Source organism: Aulonocara stuartgranti (genome assembly GCF_965226115.1).
Source record: "Aulonocara stuartgranti genome assembly, chromosome: 11".
Classification (NCBI taxonomy): domain Eukaryota; kingdom Metazoa; phylum Chordata; class Actinopteri; order Cichliformes; family Cichlidae; genus Aulonocara; species Aulonocara stuartgranti.
In genome coordinates this window covers 25,820,674-25,843,317 of record NC_138947.1, presented here as the reverse complement: position 1 = coordinate 25,843,317, position 22,644 = coordinate 25,820,674, and the positions used below count along the sequence as shown (strand labels likewise).

General features: G+C 38.9%; 1 protein-coding gene across 1 annotated transcript in view; it reads left to right on the top strand.

Moving 5' to 3' along the window:
• Positions 1-22,644, top strand: part of LOC309717712 (CUB and sushi domain-containing protein 3-like) — a 245,739-nt gene that overhangs the window by 73,131 nt on the left and 149,964 nt on the right. Inside the window, 3 exon segments of the mRNA XM_082552492.1 lie at positions 5,879-6,125; positions 19,805-19,917; positions 21,186-21,263. Of these exon segments, the coding sequence (XP_082408618.1) occupies positions 5,879-6,125; positions 19,805-19,917; positions 21,186-21,263 (438 nt within the window).

Genomic DNA, 22,644 nt, shown 5'->3' with positions numbered 1-22,644 from the left:
TTTCTTTCTCCTCAATTGTTCCTCTTGTTCTTCAAGAGAGTGTTTTTCTTTCAGCATATGTTGACGTGCGAGCAAGGCGGCCATTTCAGCTTCTGCCCTGAGACATGCAGATGAAGTAGATGATACTCTTGAGCTTGACCTACTGCCTTGATTTGACACACTGTCGGATGGCAACACGTCATCATTAACATCGTTCTGAGGATTAAGAGATAATTGTGGTTCCTTTCCAGTGTGCTCTCGAACCTCCACTTCTCCTCCCAGGGAAGTTTCCTGTGACTGTGCCTTGTCAGATGATGGCCTCCCTGAATGTTTATCAGTTTCAGAAAGCCATATGTTAACATCCTCCATAAACCCTTTATTGTATTTAGAGATGCTTGAGAACCATGTATTTTGTTTATCTTTCTCATCAAATGAGATTAGAGAAAGTAAAGATTCATGCAATGCACTGGAATCCTTAAACAGGTGTGTTAACTCATCAAACTGTTTTTTGACTTGTGAATGATTTTTATCATCTTTCATTAGCTCTTTAAGAGACATAATAACACTTTTCATTTTGTTTACATGCCTTTTCCGATCTGTTTGGATGGTTTCAATTTTGTTTGCAAGAGCTTTCTCAGTGAGGGAAGTTATTCTTTTATCCTTTTCAGTTTTTCCAACAACAGATGCAGCCTGTGATCCACTCATTTTAAGCATTCAACATAAGCAGCATGCCAAAATCCAAAACAAAGGCAACAGCAATTCCTTCAAACTCAGGTGAACGCCTGCAGAGCCACAGCACACACACACACACACACCAAACCGAATAGCAAACGTAGCGGTGGGCGTGTCACAAAAACATCTTCGTATGGTCAGAATCCAAACTGCGTTCAAACAAACAATACGCAGCACAAAAACACAATTTACATACCACCGTCGTCTTCTCCTTATCCGTCAGACTAGCCGATTTTATGGGTGTAGTGGTGGCGGTGTGTGGGCTCGCGTCGGCGTTTATTCAGCGCTGATTGCGGGACGCTCCATTGCCGTCGCGCTTTTTGCTGACAAATATTGGCGACTTTCAAGCCTTTGAGTCGCCGAGCAGCTGAATAGGGGAATAATGTTGACGCGCCCGCTGTTTAAAACGTTAGTCAAAGTTCCAAGTTAAAACTCTTTTATTTGTTATCAAATCCTTAAAATCCGTAGAAAAACAGTGATCAAAAACATTCCAAGCTTGAGCGGTCAGCAAAAGTCGACTTCCCCCATCACCCACTCATTCACAAAATTTCCCTCGGGCCATGAACAGGTGATATAGCAATCACTATTACTGACACCACGTGACCCAAAGCTACGCCTATCCATAACAGGTAGTGTGCATGTTTGAATGAAATTATCCAACATCCCCACAGGAATGAATAAAATTCATTTTCAACCTGTAGATCAGATACCCATGTTGTCATTGCACCTCCCAATGCATCCCAAGTACATGCAGTCAGTTTTAATGGATTTCACAAATACTGTTTTTATGCGGTATTTGTGAAATCCATCCGTGTGAATGTGAGTGCGAATGGTTGTCTGTCCTTGTGTGTTAGCCCTGTGACAGACTGGCGACCTGTCCAGGGTGTACCCCACCTCTCGCCCTATGACAGCTGGGATAGGCTCCAGCGGCCCCCGCGACCCTGAAAAGGATAAGCAGAAGCGAATGGATGGATGGATGGATGGATGGATGGATGTTTTTATGCGGCCTTGTCAGACTCTCAAGCTTTTTGTGTGCTTATAATTTTCACCAATTTTATAAATAAATGTGCGGTCTAGTGGTCATTTCATAATAACTGTTCTTTTCTGTGTTGTTGTTCAGTTTTATACCAGTCTGTGTAGCAGAAACACTTCCAGAGCACAATACTTCTCAGTGCCAGACACACGCTATAATTGTGTGTCTGACTGGTAAACAGTAAATGTTTTCAGACTCTGCTTTTGGAACGATGGTAGAAATGATACACATGTCCTCAATTATCACTTCTGCTTGCAATTTTCCATAAGGCGTGCTCAAATATATACAGGCAGAAGCTGCTGGACTCGACATCTGAGCAAACCTCTAATATCAACTCTGACTAGACCCACCTCGACTGCCAATTCTTTAAAAATACTTGAAACTAAAGGACACATGCACACATGCACACACCACAGGCCTGAAAAATGGCTTCTTCCCCAGAGCTGTCAAACCGTTAACAAGGGACCCTGTCTACACTACAACACACACATATACAGAAATACACACATCCTGCCTCCTCCAGTGACATAACTTTCTATCATGCAATATTCTCATTTGCATATTGCACCAACTCAACTGTGTATTGAAGTCTTTACTGACTGAAGTTGTGCAGTATGCTCGTGTGCTAGACATTGTATTTTTGCACACCTAACTGCACTCTTATCTCCACACCAAATTGCACTCTTTAATGCAGGGGTAGGCAGTTAATTTTCCCACAGGGCCACACAAGAAACTGGGACTGCCTGTGGTGGGCCGCACTGCAGAATTGAGTTCAGTTAAGTTGGGGCTTCCACAACACGTAGCCATGTGGGGAAATTAAATATCCACTCCTGCTTTAATGCAACTCAATAATACCTGTGACTTTTTTGGATTGTTTTTTATGAATTTTTGAAACTTTGACAGTGCCGTCGTAATAATGTGGTACAGTCTTCCCCATCAGTGCAGTGTTAACATTTAGTTAAGTTCCTTATGCATTATTTCTGTGAAGGTTCTCAGTCATCCAGGTCATCTTAATCTAAGGAGCTTGGAAAGAAAAGTGTCTGGACTTCTTTAAGTTTCTTGAAGACATTTCACCTCTCGTCTGAGAAGCTTCTTCAGTTCTTAGAGAACACCATTGCACAGTCATTGTTCTTAAGACCAAAGACTAAAACACAGTGTTCGTTAAATGCCTGTGGAATTTAACTGTAGCTAACCAGAATATAATATTGCCATCATAGATACTTTATGTATACATTCATCAAATCCTTATCAGGGAGCTGTGTATATATACATTATCACTAGAAAATATCCTGCCTGTATAATAATATACTGAATTAAGATTTACCAAGGATAATTATATGCTTAGACAGAGATTCACTGTTAAAATTTAGGTAAATAAAATAAATTGAGGTAAACACTTTGCACCAAATTCCTGTTTGACATTGACATCTTCTCTTATCTTTCTTTCAGTCTATGTCAACAAATCATAGCCCCATCTCATCCTCCACCATGCACTTTGATAGTAACCCATGCAAAGGTCATGGGTAGTCATGTAGTCATTCTGATATAATTCTGAACTGAGGATAAAGAAGAAAAAAATAGATATTAGAAACTTTTCTGAAGCTTTAAGAAATTCTTGCAACTTTCCAATAAACTGGAAAAGTGTTTTGTATTAAACTGTAAGAATTCTTGAATCATTTTGAATTTGTGCCCACTGACTACTGGGGATGGAAGGAGCCTTTAGAAGCTCTCTGAGCCTTCCAGGATGTATTAAATTCAGTACTGAACACATTCAAAAACTCGCAACATAACTCATAATTATTGCCATCACCGCCACGCTAGAATTCCATTTAAAGGTGTGAACATCATGTAAAGTTACGAGAATAAATTCATCCCTTAAAGTGGGGTGCAGAACTTTAGCATATAAATGAACCTCCTTTATTCAAGCTCTTGCCAAACAAGTTCACACTGATTAAGCCAATCAACCTCAGGTAAATCACTTTGTGTTTTACATTATACCGGATTCTGTTGTCTGGGGCTATATTCCCACGCTGGTGCACCAGTACTGATGCATTTTAAATTAATCAGCAATGATTGCGACAGAGAGTTAGCAGACTACAAATGTTGCTGAGGAGCTAGTAGTGCGCCAACTTGGGAGCAAAGACTAGGTCTGAAATATCAGGGAAACCTTGACAGTGTTTATGTGATTGCTGTCACTGCCAGTAGGGGGAGACAGAAATTACAGCAGTCAAAATTAAAAATCTAAAAACTGGTGTTATGATACTGTCAGCTGTGTCATTGAGAGCTGGTATATAAATGACTTTGACAGGTTAACAGTAAGGTAGAAATCAGCATGTAGAAAACACGTCTTGATCTTAAAGATCCTATTATTAACGAGGCTCAGTTTGACATGTGAAGATGTTTGCGTTGAGGCCTGCTGGCAGAATCTTCCTCTGACATTTTCATTTTCCCCTTCCATGTCTGTCTTGTCTCTCCCCTGTCTGTTTTTGTTTCTTATAGAAACCCAATGTTTCTTTCACTCTTCTCTATACTCCTGTTTGTTTCCCTTCTCACTTATTTTTTTTCCCATTACATGTCCTATACCCTCTTCCCTTCCCTTTCATTATCACAGGCTTTTCTGACACTTCCTCCTAGCTCTATTTTCTTTGCTGGTCATGGGGATACTTTATGCAGCCCTCCTGTCTATCATCAAGGTTGAAATATGATATTGCTCCTCTGGTCAGATTCAGAAGCACTTTAATATCATTTTAATTTCAGTCGATAGCAATTACTCCACAAGTCTGTGGGGCACTCTTTGGAACGTCATCTTAAATACTTTTAAGAGATACGCCATATGCCACTCAGGGTAAGTTTTAGCATGATGGAGAGTATGATGACTTTAATCCAGAAACAAATGTCTTTACAATTTTTTGGCATTACAAGGCTGCTGGCATTCAGCAAATGAGCCTAAACCAAGCTTACCTATTGGGATAGTCTACAAAGTCTGCCCTTGATATGAATCGTACATGTACATATCAATTTTCCAATTACTGGCCGTCTCATAAAGACTTTGATCAATTGCAGTAGCTCTGCTAATGTGTCAAAAGGACATGGATCAAACTAACAAGCAGCTCGTGCTCATGTCTGCACCCCCCCACCCCCTCTTTATCTTCTTTCAAATTTTTATACATCAGCTTCCTTGTTCCTTGACCAATCATGTGATGCAGCATACAGGAATGTTCCAAGGCTGGCAGTTCTGACAGCCCAGTGTGGAGCACTGAGCCATCAAAGGTTTCAGCTGGCACAGCTGAGTGTCACATATTAGTCTTAAATGATGTGAAAACTGTGAAAGCCCTGCCATCATTAGAATTCTTTAGGGAGGAGAGACGGATAGAGGGATAGAGGGGAGGGTGGTGAATGATAGCGAAAAGTGAGAGGGCTCAGAGGAGGGGAATGAAGTGAGAGATGGAGAGATATGAGAAAGAGTTGTGGGGGAAAGGGACACGGAGTGAAAGAGAGCGAGCCACTGTTATGGTAGACAGCATTAACATTCAGCTGATGTGCCATGCACCCCACATTGGATTTTTCTTTTTTTTTAACAGCGTTCTAAACTCTGTTTATGACCACTTTTTCTGTTTCTTTGTTTTTTTGACATATGAGTGGGGTTCAGAGGGAGCAGTGATGAATTTATGACTATCAGAGAAAGCACAGGAGATATTTAGGATATTACACCCTCATCGTGACGAAATTAGTACCCATCGAATTTGTAAATTATTCTGCTCGGTGCCACTCAACTAAATGTTTCATGATTCTTGCCCTCATAAACACAACACAGCCGACCTTTTAATCTGGCGATTCCTGTCATCGGCAGTCCCACAGTTGTGCTGAAATAAGCTCTGCATAGTGGATTTGACAATTTGTGAATGTGTGAAAACAATAATGAGTTTAAAGGGCCTGCACAGCTCCACTTGCTACTTCTATCAGTCCTTCTCTGGTTTGTATTTATCTGAGAAGACAGGTACAGATGTTTTATGCCTGCAGTCACATTTCCCTCATGCTGAACTTTGAGAAACAGGTCTAAAATAACCCAGAGACCATGTGTCTGTTCTTCTCTTACCCCTCCCCGACCGTTTTTTTCTCTTTGGTGACTGACAGCGGAGGACACATGCGGTGGCACCCTGAGGGGCTCCAGCGGGCTCATCTCCAGCTTCGATTTCCCCAGTGGTGAGTCCCCCAGCGCTGGCGGAAGCGGAGGTGCTGGGGGCCTGGGCAGCAGCGGGGAGTGCAAGTGGACCATCCTGGCAGATCCGGGAGACACTATTTCTCTAGTGTTTACTGAATTTCAAATGGAGGAGAAGTCAGATTATCTGGAAATCGAGGGATCTGAACTGCCGACCATCTGGTGAGTTGACCTGCGTGGAGGAATGAGGGTGGGAAGTGTTGGTATTTCATCAAATGACCATTTAGTTTTTTTATATTAAGAGTCGTACCATGACAGGTGGTGTGTACAGTATGTTTGGTGTTGACAAAGTGTTAAAAGAAAAGTGTCTGTGATTAGTGTGAGACAAGATTGTGTTAGTAGCATTGGATGTTGGGTTTCCACAAGTTTTAAGGTGTGTAATATATTTTCTAGAGCACATTATCTTTCTGCAAAGAAGAAACAGGCTTTAGTATTAGAGTAAAACTGTAAAATCATGGCACATACTTTTATCATTATTCATTTCGGCTGCTAGTACAAAGTCAGGTTTTATTGACATGAAACTTAACCAAGTAATAAAACATTTTTTATTTCTGTAGAATAATATCACATTTAGTCTTTTAGTAGACTTTACAGGTCCACAGCTGCAGTTACAAACCCAGGCATATTGTCTAAGGGAAAAATTCCCCAAAAATGGGCAAAGAAATACTGAGAGGTCCAGTAAATGTTTAGGTTTTGAAGGGGCAATTATAAAAATGAACAGAAAAGTAGTGCACCTGCATTTTAAACTAAAACAATTCAGTGTGCTGGTCATTTTTCCCAGTCGGAGTTTTACTTTTTAAAGTTTTTTGTTAAACCAGAAACAGGCAAGAGTACAGTCAACAGTAGCTGTGTATAATAGTTACACACACACACACACACAAACCAAAAATACACAAATTAAGTAGGCTGTAGCAGTGTATGACATATAACCAAAACTACATCACCAGTAAAGCCTAAAGCATCAATAAAAGTCATTGTCTAATGGGAAACACAGGGGTAATAATACTCAAGCAAAACATTTGCAGCCTGAAATAATGACATCCAAGTCATTTAAATTCATTTAGTGACACCAGCTCCGTCAACCAAAGAGCTGCTGGTCACGGCAAGATACAAACTCGCCGGAGCTCTGCGTGAACGGCACATCCGGGACCTTCAGCACTCAGGAGAGATTTATCTTGAGCCAGCAGGCCACAGCCAGCAGACCCAGCCAGGCTCCACCATCAGCCAGCAGGCCACAGCCAGGCTCCACCATCAGCCAGCAGGCCACAGCCAGCAGACCCAGCCAGGCTCCACCATCAGCCAGCAGGCCACAGCCAGGCTCAGCAGGCCACAGCCAGGCTCCACCATCAGCCAGCAGGCCACAGCCAGGCTCCACCATCAGCCAGTAGGCCACAGCCAGGCTCCACCATCAGCCAGCAGGCCACATCCAGCAGACCCAGCCAGGCTCCACCATCAGCCAGCAGGCCACAGCCAGGCTCCACCATCAGCCAGCAGGCCACAGCCAGGCTCCACCATCAGCCAGCAGGCCTAGCCAGGCGCCATCATCAGAAATTCCGCTTCCGGGTCCCTCGTGGTGGCCGCCTCGTGCTCTCGCTTCAGTATGCCACCCAAGAAAGGCCCAACACCAGAGGAGGTTGAGGACATTAAAACCTCCCTCGGAGCGCTGTGCGGAGACGTGGCCGCAGTCAGGGCACAGCAGGAGCTGCTTCTGGGGCTTCTGGAGGAGGTAAAACAGCTACGCCTCCAAAATGCCGAGAAGGACAGACGGATCATGGATCTCGAGCGGCGGGTGGATGAGCTGGAGCAGTACACCCGTACGAACGACGTGGTCATCAGCGGTATTAAAATCAAGCCGCGCTCGTACGCGCGCGCGGTGGCCGGGAACGTCGGGGAGCACAGCGACGAGGAGACCCGCTCGGTAGAGCAACAGGTGGCGTCCTTCCTCCAAAGCAAGGGGATAGAGATGGACCTGGAGCACATAGAAGCATGTCACTCACTGCCCAGGAGGAGTGACAGACTGCCGGCCATCATTATGAGATTTGTCAATCGGAAGAACAAGGTCGCACTGCTGAAACAAGGACGCAAACTGAAAGGCACGGACGTTTTCATTAATGAGCATCTGACACGAAAAAACGCAGACATCGCGAGGAAGGCAAGGCCACTGAAGAAGAACGGTAAAATACAACATACATGGGTAACAAACTGTAAGATTTTCATTAAGCTAAACGGGACACCAGAAGAGGCAAAAGTACTGATAGTGAGGAACATGGAGGATCTGGACAAGTATAACTGACACCAATGTATCAATTACACCAGGAAATGACATGGACACGTTGAAATTAGTTCTTCAACAGAAAGTAATTGATCTAGATTGTGAATATAAGGAGCATAATATAATAGATCCAGAAATAGATTCTGAAAGTAACTTTCTCTCTTCTTTTGTTAAAAATTGTAATTATTTCACTCAGGAACAATATGAAAAAGAAATTAACCTAGACGGGAAGCTCTCATTAATTCACTTTAACAGCAGAAGTATGTACTCTAATTTTGATTTCATTAAGGACTATTTGCAACAATTTTCTCGCCCCTTTAGTGTTATAGCCATCACTGAAACTTGGTTCAATGTCGATAAAGGAATAGATTTTTGTTTGAATGGATATGATTTAAAATACATGAATAGATTAAATAAGGCGGGCGGCGGGGTTGCTATATATGTTCATAACTCTATAAAATATAATGTTGTAACAACTATGTCTATGGCTATTGATGGAATTTTGGAATGTTTGACTATTGAGATTATGAATGAAAAAAAGAGAAATGTTATAATAAGTTGTATATATCGGACACCCAGTTCAAGTATTGACACTTTTAATGAATGGATAGAAAAAACGTTTGCTTCGGTGAACCAAAAATTACTATTTATCTGTGGTGATTTTAACATTGATTTGCTAAATCCAACAAGGTTAAAAGCCATTGATGACTTTACTGACACAATGTACAGCTTATCACTATATCCAACAATAACAAAGCCAAGCAGAATAACTTCACATAGCGCCACTATTATTGACAACATTTTTACTAATGTCATGGATTTCCAAATTAATTGTGGTCTGCTTGTCTGTGATATAACTGACCACTTACCAGTTTTTACTTTGTGTGACTGTGATTTAAAAAAAATAGATACCAAGATCATGATAGCAAAGCGAACAATAAATGAAGAAGCAATTCATGCCTTCAATTTCGATTTAGCACAACAAGATTGGAGTTCGGTGTATGAAGAGTCAGATGTGGACAAGGCTTATGATAATTTTCTAGATATTTTTACTATGTGGTACAATAAACATTGTCCTGTAAACGAACACATGACAAAGAAAAAAAAGATAAAAAGTCCTTGGCTCACAAAAGGAATTATTAATGCTTGCAAAAAGAAAAACAATCTGTATAAACAGTTTATCAAAGTAAAAACAAAAGAAGTGGAACAAAGATATAAAGCATATAGTGAATTAATTAAAAAAATTGACTGATATTATAAGAACGAGCAAACAACTTTATTATAGAAGAAGATTATATGAAAATAAAAACAATATAAAAGGAACTTGGGATGTGTTAAACAACTTAATTAAACAAGGATCTTCTGGAACATCATATCCTGAATATTTTACTGATGCAAATGGTGAAAATCACAACATGAGTAATATTGTCGATGGGTTCAATAAATTCTTCATAAATGTTGGCCCTGAACTAGCAGCGGACATCCCGTGTCATAAAAATGAAAATATCAGTAATATAAAATCAAATCCCTTTTCACTGTTCCTCTCAGCTACAAATGAGCAAGAAGTAATAAATATCACATTAAAATGTAAAAGTAAGTCTTCAATGGATTATCATGACATAAATATGTCTGTAGTTAAACAGGTTATTCTGAATATTGCTAGTCCCTTAACATATATCTGTAATTTATCATTTCAGTCCAGTTGTTTTCCAAAAAAAATGAAAATTGCGAAAGTAATACCACTATATAAAAGTAATGACAAACACAGTTTTACCAATTATAGGCCTATTTCTCTACTGCCTCAATTCTCAAAAATTCTAGAAAAACTTTTTAATTCAAGATTAGAAAAATTCCTTGAAAAACATCAAATAATAAATGTTGGTCAGTATGGTTTCAGAACGCAAAGAACCACTTCAATGGCGATAATTGAGGCAGTAGAAGAAATTACTGATACACTGGATAAAAATAAATATGCAGTTGGTATTTTTGTTGACCTCAAAAAGGCCTTCGACACAATCAATCACTCAATTTTACTGGATAAATTGGAAAGATATGGTATTCGAGGGAAAGCTGGTAACTGGTTAAAAAGTTACCTAACAGGTCGGGAACAATATGTTAGCATAGGGCATTACCATTCAGAGAAACTTGGTATTACATGTGGTGTTCCCCAAGGGTCAGTGTTGGGACCAAAACTTTTCAATGTATACATAAATGATATTTTTGATGTTTCTCAAGTACTTAAACTCATACTGTTCGCAGATGACACCAACATATTTTTCAGTAGCGATGATTATACTGATCTTGTAATGACTGTAAACAGGGAGCTAAAATTAATAAAAAAATGGATGGACATAAATAAATTATCATTAAATATAAATAAAACTAAAGCAATGTTTTTTGGTAATTTAAAATATAATATAGAATTACCAATTATCATTGAAGGTGTACCAATTGATAATGTGAGTGAAAACAAATTTTTGGGAGTTATAATTGATAACAAAATTTCATGGAAACCCCACGTCAGACACATAAAAACCAAAATTTCCAGAAGCCTCGCAGTTTTGAACAAAGTGAAACAATTCCTTGATAAAGATGCACTTCGTACTCTGTACTGTACCCTGGTTCTTCCATATCTTACATATTGTGTGGAAGTGTGGGGAAATACATATAAAAATACAACTAATCCATTAGTCACAGTACAGAAACGAGCACTGCGTATTATTCACAAGGCTGGTTATCTAGATCATACTCACAAATTCTTTCTTCAGGCAAAGTTACTTAAATTCCAGGATCTGGTTAATTACAATACATCCATAATTTTGTATAAAGCTTTTACTAAACTTTTACCGGCAAATTTACAAACTAGATTTGAAATTCGAGAAAAGGTTTATAATGTGAGAGGCTTTGGAGAATTCAAATTACCCAGAACTCGAACAACCCGTAAAGGCTTTTGTGTGTCTGTATGTGGTGTGAAAATCTGGAACAGTCTGAGTTTACAATTGAAACAATGCAAAAATATTCATAGATTTAAATTTCTCTACAAACAGTTGGTCTGGTCACAGTATATTCAATGATGGGTTTTAGTGTGCTCTGTAATGTCTGTCCTCTTACCATTGCTGGTATGGATTCCAAAATAAAAAATAAAAAATAAAGTGTGCGTATGTATGTACATATATGTACTTGTGTGTGTAGATATATATGTATGTATATGTATGTGTGTCTGTTACTTGTAGTTATTACTGCCTGTTACCTGTGGTAATGCAATTTATAATTTATATATTCTGTATTCAGTTATGAAGGCTCTAATTGTTGGTTGCGAGCTGCCGCTTAGATGCTTGTATCTGCCCGGGGCTGTTGATGGGTCTGTATGCAATGATGGGCGTAGCTGCGGGAAGTTTATTGGTTTTCTTTGTTGATGAGTGAGTATAGGGGTGGGATTTAATAAGTTTTCTTCGTCCCACTCCTTTTTCAGGCAAGTTTTGTTTTTTGTTTTGGGTATTTTATGTTCAATATAGGTATTTGTTGTGCCTGAAAATGAATAAATAAATGAAATGAAATGAATGAAATGAAAGTTTCAGTTGAATTTGCAGCAAGGAAGGAATTTGAATACCCTTTTTCTGAATTCAGCGCAAGTGCGTGTCAGTAAGTAAAATGGGAGCAGACCAAGAATAGTTTTAAATCGAAGGATATACCAGTGGTAAGTGTTCCCTTTAACTTATAAGCTCATAAGCTTGTGTAAGCAGTGGCTGCTAAAATTCATCCACTGGCCTTAGCCCACACAAGCATTTTAAATACAAAATGGTTGTGCTGTGCTGTCGTACCGTGTGTGTGTGTGTGTGTGTGTGTGTGTGTGTGTGGCTTGTCTGAGGACCAGACGAGCCACATCACATAGCTCTGACAGTGACATGCAGAGGTGGGAGTGTGATGATATGGGGCTGCACAAGTATAAAAGGTGTTGGGGAGATGGCATTGATAGATGGTGCCATGAATGCTTGTGGATATAGCAAAATACTAGCTGACATGATGACTCCCAGTCTCCAGAAGACTGGCAGAAAAGGAATATTCCAGCATGATAATGATCCAAGCACACTGCCAACATCATACTAAAGTTCTCTTTTTTAATATATTTTTGGGGGCTTTTAGCCTTTATTGAAATAGGATAGCAGAGCCAAGACAGGAGAGCTGAGAGAGAGACCAGGGGAAGGCACACATTAAATGCCCTTGGGGGAGATTCAAACCCAGCCTCTGCATTACCCTTATGGATTGCTTGCTCAATCCAGTGAGCTAAACTGGCTTTGTGCTAAAGGTTGTAAAGAATTAAGAAAGCAAATCTGTGACCTGGCCTAGTATGTTGCCCTACTTAAACATCTAATGGGGTAACTCACAGAGAATGATAGAACAACACAACCTGACCCAGGAAATCTGTCTCACCATAAATAAAGGCGGCCATATACTGAAAAAAAGAAAGATTTGAATGTCTGTAATGAACTTTTGCACTATTTTGCAGCCTCTGTTTTTCATATAGGTGATCTAAAATGTAAGCTTTAGTTTATACATACACTTGGCACGACAATGGCATTTAATACAGTAATCAGATCACATTTAATTCACTTTAAAAAAAATTCCAGCTAAGCAATTTTGTGCAATACAATAACTGGACAAAGTTTTATTATAAACAAGACAAAAATGATATGGGAACTGAGAATAAATAAGTTTAGACTGTAGCTGTAAAGACTGCAAGAGATTTGCAACTCAAAGTTTATTCCAAAGAGAGGTTGATGCATAGTAAGATGAAGCTGTATCGCCTCAAGATATTTTCTTAGTTCTTCTGATAACAACTGGGCTGCCTATTGACATCTTACAGCACGCAAAGGAACAAAGGTTTGTTATTTAGGATGCAGAGATTGTGAAATCCTGGGGAGATATAAGCTTGAAAATATCAATTTAGCCAATTGGCCATTTTCTGCTTATTGCTTATTCATTTTTGTTGCCATTCATCCCTCCCTTCTCTGCCAGCAACCAAAGAAATCTGTAAAAATAAATAAATAAGTGAACCATTTTACTGCTAACGAGTTAACAAGTTTAATACAGATCTAAGAAATTAGATCCCACATGTAAAAACAAAAACAAAACACTGGCCTCTGCCATCGGGGATTGTGATATTATTTATGGATAAGCTGATGGCAGTCAAGAAGGTGATATTGGTCAATACAGATGTTCTGTTGAAACATCTGTGCAGCCTTGTTTATGTGCATAGTTATGCATTTTATAGAATGTTGCTTGTAAAAACAGCCGCATGTTGGAAACAGAAGTGATAAATATGCCTTTAATGAATTTTCACAGACAGTTGTTGGGAAAATAAACGACTTTAAATATGCCTCGTGGATCTGGAACGCTAAATAAATTCACAAATTTGCTGTTGCTGTAATTCAAATTGCACACGAATGAAAAATCTTTGACAGAGTTTTGTTTAGACAGGATTTTTTCTGGTTTTCTGTAGATGTTTGACGTAGAAATCACTCTAATCTGAAACAAGGAAGTATGAAAATGTTTTAACCCCTAACCTCAAGGCTAAGGTTATTCATCTCCTTTTTGTCCTGTGCTTTATTTGATCCTGCCAGGCGTTAATTATAATTGGCTCAAAGAAAATCGAATCAATCATCAAGCTAGCGAGCTTTGTTGTCCCTTAGAGTTGTCATTCTGAGTCAGAGAGAGCGAGAGAGGCAAACACTGTGTCAGTGAGAGACCGAGTCAAAAAGAGAGGTGCTCTGGGTGTGGTGATGACTGCTAAGTATTGTATGTTGACGCACTAAGAAGAGCGTGGCAGGAAGCTGATACGGGATGACACTGATGTGTTTTGACCGGCCATCACGTAACCCTCTTCTCATAGGTGTAAAAGCACCAATTTTAACCCTTTCACTGACAGAAATATGTTTCCTTTTTAAAGGTTTCGAGCCCCACTGGAAATGCTTTGTGGGGTTTTTTTTGTGGCTTCTACTTTCCAGCTGAAAACTAGATGATGACCAAAGTGAACATGCTTACCTTTTTTTAAAAACTTTTTTAAGCGAAAGAAATAAAAACACTTAATAAATACAAATTTTTTAAACTTTCCTAAATTTATCGAATCTTGTAGATTAACATTTAAAAGATAGATTTTTATTCATCTTTATTAATTTCCAATAAATTCTTAACTTGAAGATGCTAAGCTATGTATGTTCTGGGTTATTATTGGGGTTTAGTATGCTGATGGATAAATGATTAAACTTCATAATAGCTCTATCGATGATGATCTACAGGGCAAAGATGGAAAAGTCACCACTATCATTAAGGGGGCAAATTTTGCTTGCTGACAGGCCAGGTTGCACCCAGCATGTGTGGATGCACTGCGCAGAGGTTTATTGGATGAGGATTTGCATTATTTGCCGTGTATGCATCAGACACTGTTCAGTAAACAATATTTTTTAGACACAGTTTTGAGAACTATTGCAGACAGTAAAGCTCAGTCAAGAAACATTAGACATTTTGGAAAGTCTATTTTTTCCTGATTGCATCATGGTCGTCTTGTGCACTGCCGGGATTCTCTGTCTGCTCCTTTGGCTGGCTTTCCTGTGCTGTGTCACACATTTCTATACCGAGCATGAGTGAAGCAAGGCTCGTAAAACAACAGACTTCAGAATAAAAGCGTTTAACAGAGGCCGTATATATAATGCTATTAAAATGTATTTTGTAATAGTGTAAATCTGACATGTCTTTTATAAGCCATGTTTCAAATAAATAACAATTTAAATTCATGCAGAACCTGCATTAAACTCTGATAATTAACATCTGCTAGCTTTGTAATGCAATAAACATTTTTTGTTTTTTTTAATAAATCAAGTACATTTTCCAACAAAAATAGGGGCTTTCTTACATTTTTGTACATTATAACATCTTTGGCTTAAATGAAATTAAAGATGACATTTTGGTGGTGTTGCAAAAACATTTTTTACAACTAAAAATATGCAATAAACTATATCAGATGTCAGATAAAATCTCTCATGAACATATCTCCTTTTGGAGACTCCTCTATTAAATACTGGGCGGACTGAGACATTAATTTAAGGGTATAAATTGTTATGTTATATTTTTCTATAAGGTAAAATCATTTACAAAGCAGTAATTGAATATGTAGCGGTTTCTCTCCTGGGTATGGTGACCATGCATCACTTGAAACTCCAAGATGATGTTATTATCCGTTACAAATGTCAGAGGCTGTCAGACAGAGTTCTTGTTTTAAGCCCAACAATCCAAGTGGGACCCAGTGAGCTTGAGTGCAGCGGGGGCAAGAATTTTAGAGAGATGGCTTCAACTTCGCCAGGTAAACAAACAGACAAGCAAACAAACACGATTCAGTGCGAGCGATTCTCTCGTGACTATAAAATTCATTGCTTTTGCTCGCTCTCTTTTATGAGTGTCTTTTGAATGTGTGCAAGGCCATTGGACAGGCAAACTCTCAAACATCCTAACATATAGCACCAGCTGCAGGCAGAGACAAGTAAACTGTCAATTTACCCTTGAGGTTTACAGCTGCTTAGCAATGATTTAGAGCCTGAAACCTCAAACTCTGCAAGATTTAAGATTGACTGTTAGCCTTTTTATCAGGCAGAAAGACTTGAAATGGCATCCAACTTCTTATCCTCCCTTGAACCTGTAGCATTACATTTTAATATTAGGTTATTATATCCGAATATAGCATGAATATAAATGTGATCACCGAAAAGTAGTGTCAAATTTAGAAACCTTAATCCTGGATAAGTCCTGCATTATACCCAAGACAGTGCAGGTCAGAGAAACATAATTCACATTCAAATCAATTCATATTTTCCACATCTCTGTAATTCCACATGTATAAACTGAAAAAACAAAAAAACCTCTCAGTTACCCATTGTTGTCAACCACCTTCCTGTAAGTGAATGTAGACGTTATTATAGACTTACAGGATGGTTGGAAATCCACAATTTCCAGACCCAAGGAATGACATGTGTTTTCCTGACACCTCTTACCAGCTTTTATCCGTTTATCAATTGAAGATTTCTATCAGATTTCTGCAAATGAGTTTATTGATTCCATCAAGCTGGGGAAGTTTGAGGATACACATCAATCACCATGAAAATAGACAAACGCAAAAAATAAATAAATAATCTGACAAAAACCAACAGTGGAGTCTGGCAAAGCCAAAGAAAGCAGTTCTTTGTTATTCTTCTGACCTTTAATGTGATTGTTCAGCCCTGTTCACAAAGGGCAAAAACAACAAGCTGTAGATTACACGTCAGTCATTATTCCAAATGTAGACACAGAGCATAAAACCTCCAAGGCTTTGCAAATATTAGATACAGTTTTTGCTTATAGAGCATACTCTTAAATTACTTTTTTTTAACATCTACTTTTTTCACAGTTTGAGTCCTGTTACAGTCTTTGATCAGTCGGGTAGATTTTTTTTTTCTTCCTTCTTGGTTCACCGAATATAGTCTTGCATAGCAGCTAAATGCTTTTCAGAGAAAGATACCAGGTTAAGCAATTAATGTGAATAGTTGCCGGTTATACACCAATCCTGTTATGAGAAACCAGTGTGGTGCGGGCCAACAGGCGCCAATCTGCTTGAGTTCATTTCCTGAGCTGTAACTGATGAGGGAGCAGCGGAAGTGATGGAGAGCAACGGCTTCTCCCTTATCACATAAAACATTCCTAGAACTACTCCCTGCTGTCAGATTTTATAAAACATATGTGGGAGGAAAAGATAAAAATCACCCGGGAGTTCCTTTTTTCATAAGTTTGATCGCTTATTATCTGTGGTACACCAACATCTAACCCTCAACTCTGTGAAAGAAAGTGAAGACCCCAGAGGTTTCAGCTCATTGCCATGGCCTCTGGGCCACGTTTGGCCAAAGTACCACCACGCTGAGACCTGTTAAGTTAGTATTTTGATAAAACTGCCATGTTCCCTTCAGCACTGTCTTATCAAATCATGCACATTTCAGTCATTTAGTCATGAGTGCCTTGCAAACCTATGAAACAATAGGTCTTGGCCCCAAATCAGCAATACAAAGTATGTAAATTTTGGATAAAATCAATCGCATAAAATGAGCAGCCTGAGTGAGTCAGAGATAGAAAGGCAGTGCATTATGTGACGAATCCATTTTTATCCCCGTTGGATTTTCTCATCTTTTTCACTTTGCCTGTATTTGAGGAGGTAGAATGAGAAAACAGTAGACAGCACTCACTTGTTCTCGTCTGTCTTAAGGAGACTGGGCATCCGAGTTATTTATTTGTTTCAATGACAGTTACATTAATGAATACCTGTGACATGCATCAATGTTTTGCAAAGTACCACTGAATTATTTGGCACAAGCATCTGGCTGCTCTTAAAAAATGTATCGCTAACTGGACAAACAAGGACAAGTGCAATAAAAAAAAAAATGGAAGAAATAATAGAATGCAGATAATATACTCATCAGTAGTTGCACACATATACATATGTTAGTTGGATACAATGTTCAATATTTCTGCAAAAAAACTAAAAAAAACCTAAAAACAAAAACTCACATATAGGTACATAAGAAAATTAAGATGCTGCGAGGCTTTTCTTCTCTGGCAGCCTTCAGCCTGTGAGCACGTTTGTGTTCATTTGGGTGTCTGTCCTCACTGGGAACAGCAGCTTGAGCGTGTGGTGAGGGAGTGTGCAAACCAAGCATCGCAGGAACCACATCACAATACATGTAATGTATTTTCACAATGTACCTGCATTTCTTTTTATAGCAGGGAGTTATTGCATAACTTTAATAGAATGGCTTACTGACTTTGATGCACATTCTTGCAAAAACTATACTCACTGGAGCAAGATATCTGCAAGGTGCCATTAAGCCTTGATTTACTGTTGATGGCGGATCATGTTTTCCTCTGTCTGCCAACTCTCCCTTTGTGACAACAGTATATTTGTTTCCACGGGCTTTAAATTTGTAACCTCACCGCTACTTCTGGATGGGTATAATTTTGTTATATCGATCTATGTTGTTTACACACTTTGAGCAGATTTTTTTTTTTAAATAATTCGCAGTTTCGCTACAAGAAACATGGCAGCAAAGTCTTCTCCTACAGCTGTTTGAAAGTTGCTCTTTTTCATTCTGCCTGTATATTAGTGCCATTAGCATTTTATCAATGACGCATTGCGATAAAAGGTCAGCTTTGTGTGAAAATCAATCACCCTTTAACTTCCCTCTTGAAGCTGCCATCATCTCCCCGTGTGATTGATAATTTGGGTTAAAGAGGTCAGTATTCAAAAAATTCATCTAGTTTGTGCATCAACAAAAAGTAAAACCAAAGAACAACAAAAGCATTCAGCAGCATGTAATCTGCCTGACACATGTTTCAGTCTGAGGTAAGGCAGGTCACGTTTAAACAGCAGGGACCAGAGGTGTAATCAAAGTAAGGAGAAATCAAATGCCAAGTAGACTTACTAATGCATTTATTAAATCTGCAATAGTCACCAATTAGTCACCTTTTTCCTTTCACTTTTCTACATCACTGTGTTCCTGCCTCTTTTTCCAACTGTCACTTTCATTTATTTTTCATTTTACTTATTATTACTGCCCCTTAGGTTGCTCGGTAGTAAATGCCAAAGAAATTACGTAGCCAAACCTTAATAAAAAAAAAAATGACTCCACACACCTTAAGACATGCAACTGGGTGGGCACACATGCAGGCACATAAACTGTGGGTTTGTGTGAAACGCATTATTTTTCATGAGAGAGACAATTTGGAAGCACAGGGCTCGACTGTCCCAAGCCCTTGGTTAATAGCTACAATGGCATTGTGTGCTATTGACTGCAATATGACAGAGCATGGTGAAGTGATTACAGAGCAATAGAAAAAAAACAGCTGGTTAGCCAGAGAAATGAAAAGGTCCAGCAGCTACAAGCCTCTATGATTATAGAGCATCCCTGATGCTGTGGCCAAGCACAGAATAAAAGCTCTGATCTAAAACCAGCTGAAGACACTAAAACAGATGTAGTGAAAACACACAGAAACTTTGAGTCATGCAAACTAGTTTTTGCAACACCACCACAGCACACTGACAGCACGTGTGCACATAGGTACCCTCACATTTACTCTTTGTGCTGATTTTTCCTTTACTCCCTTACATATGTATTTATATACACAGTCAAATTACTGCCAGATTTCTTAGATTTCGTTGTTGGGTTTTATTTTAAGATCACAGTTTTTCTCTCCAGGCATGACATAATTAGCAGATGTTAGTAGTAGATGATTCATTCAGTGGCCCATCCCTATAGCTGGTGCGCTGCAGATCTCCCATTCTCATAAAGAATCTCGTAAAAGAAAAATTACAGCTTTTTATTCATGGTTTTCCTAATCCATATGGAAATGCCCTATAAAGACATAATATAATGTATATACTGTAAATAGGTGTCTTATGAGGGGCTCATTAACTAACACTTATTACAGGGAGTAAATTAAATTAAAAAGCAACATTTTTTCTCTTGTTTTTCTTGTTTGTTTGACTGTTTACACACAGGCTAACTGGAATGAATATTCCAGCACCCATCATTAGCAACAAAAACTGGTTACGACTGCATTTTGTGACGGAGAGCAACCACCGCCACAAAGGCTTCAGGGCTCAGTATCAAGGTAAGACATGATTGCTTCATTTGCACATCGTAATAGAGGGCCCCCTACATGAACAAAAGGGTTCATCGTAGGAAAAACACACTGTAATTACAAAACATGTTTTTGATCTTTGTTAACTGAATATCAAACACTTTGATTAATATTCTCTGTAGAGGGCATGAAGGCTTTTTCTGCTTTAAATCAATGACTTCAAAGCGCCTTGTTAATCAAATATTTGAGAGATAAATACTGTATATATATATTCTCACCCTCGCAATACTACAGCTCAATAGTCTCGTACACTCTCATTGTTTTATAGCCTGACTTTAAGTCAGTGTATGTGCTGCATGGACTATTTGCTGCATATACTTAGCCTCGAAGTGTAGCCCTAAAACAGATTTGAAATCTGCTTGTTCACTATAAAGCTCTATACAAACATTGAATAACATGCATGTGGCAAATCGTTGTAAATGTAAGACAAGCATTCATTCAGGTGCATGAAAAGTCACCTTTGTCCTCTCCTTTTAATTACTATGTAGTGGTCAAGCAGTTTTTATGAGTTTTCATATGAACATAGATATTTTTAAACAGACAAGCACTTAGAGGTTTTATTGAGCAGTGTGCTTAAAAGCATGTATTAGTTCTCATCGAATCAGCAAATAGATTCCCCTCCTTTCTTTTGTACTTGTGTGGAAAGAACCAGTTGACCTAGAGTGCAATTCAGAGGAGAGGCATTGCTCCAGTACTTTCAAATTCAAATAGCCTTGTTTTTGCTTGGTTTTTGCTTGATACACCATTTTACCGCTCATGGCTGTTCTGTTAATGATGACAGCCACTTGCATCACCTGGCTTTTGTTTGCAATCTGGCCCCTGCTGTGTTTAATTAGACTTTCTTTAGATAAGTAGCATTGCAGTCCTGGGGCGGCTTTTTGATTCTGCATGGTGTGTGTGTGTGTCCCCACTACAAGCTATAACCATTAAATCCGCTCTGACCAATCAATTTCCATCCACCGTTTAAAATGTGTGAGTTATATCAACAGGCAAACATAATAAACAAATAAATATATAATCTAGGTTTGATTGAATTGCCAGGGCAACCCTTTAGATTGCACCATACCCTTCGGACTAATGCCTTTTGATAAGATGATGCTGAGCAAAAGCAATTACAGTTTGATGTTCTTCATAGGACCAAGTATTATCCAGAGAAAGAAACACTTGTACTGTATCTTCTCACATCTAATACTGTAACTTCTTTTATCTAATGAACTCTTTCTATTGCTCTCGACCAGTGAAAAGCTCTGGAGAGCTTAAATCCAGAGGGGTAAAATTATTACCAGGAAAGGACAACACTAACAAACTGTCTTTGAGTAAGTCTTTTATTTTTCTTATGCAACTGTTTTCATTGTTTGGATTTTTTGTTTATGGAGGGCTTGTGTTCTGGGTCTTTGTTTTCTTTTTGTCGCTTCCCCCCCTTTTTTTGCTGCCTCATTCGATGAAGGAATTAAGCTACAGTACTAGATTTTGCAGAAGTGCAGTCTTTTTTTCTTTCTGATGACCTATTTCCCCTGCTGCCCAGGACTTCCTCCCCTGCCAGAAACTTACTGAGCTAGATCAGCCCTAGTTAGGTATATTGCAGCAAACCACTAAACATGATCAGCTTCTGTCAGACAAAACTCCATCTGTCTCATTCTATTCTATGTAAGCTACACATTACACAGACTTAAGCCCATGCACTATGTGATCTACACATATAGCGGTAGTCAAGGTTGAGTGACCACTCACTTGTCAGATGATTTGTGTACACTTAGAGCGAAGTAAATGCATTCTAATTGCTCGCGGAGCTCTGTCATTAACATAAATCTGGAGTAGAATTCCCTCTAACTCAACAGTGTGCTAAACACTCAGATGATAACAGGTTGTAATCTTTATTGCCTTATGTGTCATAGATTCTGCACTGCATGGAGACATGAATAATGCAGTGAGCTCAAGTCTTTTCTATGAGACAATACTGTATATCATTTCAGAGACTGCGAGGAGAATGCTCCGTACTGTATGCCTTGTGGATTTACTCTGTATAATTGAACTCATAACGACATTATAACCTGTGGCGATTAAGTTCAAAAACGAATGAACTTCCTCAAAGCAAGCAACATGCCATTAGAGCGCCGCACGCTAAAACTGAAGGGTCTCTGTGTGTGTTTGGGGTGATGTCTTGTTGCAAACATTGCAGCAGACCTCAGTGATAATTATGCAGCTACATATTTCATGAGTTTAATTTCCAGTGCATGCAGACATTGATGTACGGATCATAATGTAAGGGGAACATGAGCTTGTTAAGTCAGAACACACAAGCTGTTTTCCTGCCTCTAAATCGCCTCTCTGCATTCTTTCCATGGTAAAAGCAGTATTCAATATAAGCCATATCTCCAAGGCTTTATCTAGTCTACGCAAATTATTATTATGTATGGAGAGTCTGACTGAGTGATTATTGTTGCTCCTGCAAGTGGTAGTTGAAGGTTATTTAATCCTCTTAGTGCCTGTTGGATCCAGATAGATTTTCCTCTATTTTGTTTAGCTCAGGTAAGAGTGCTGCGTTTACCCTTGCCACTCACTGTAATATCACAAAACACAACAGCACTGAAAAAAAAGCTGTTAGTTAAAAGTCTCTGACATTTCGAGATGAGGTCAAACCGTCAAGTGTCAGAACTTTATGATTCGTGAAAGCAAAAACTGTTGAACATGCAGGGT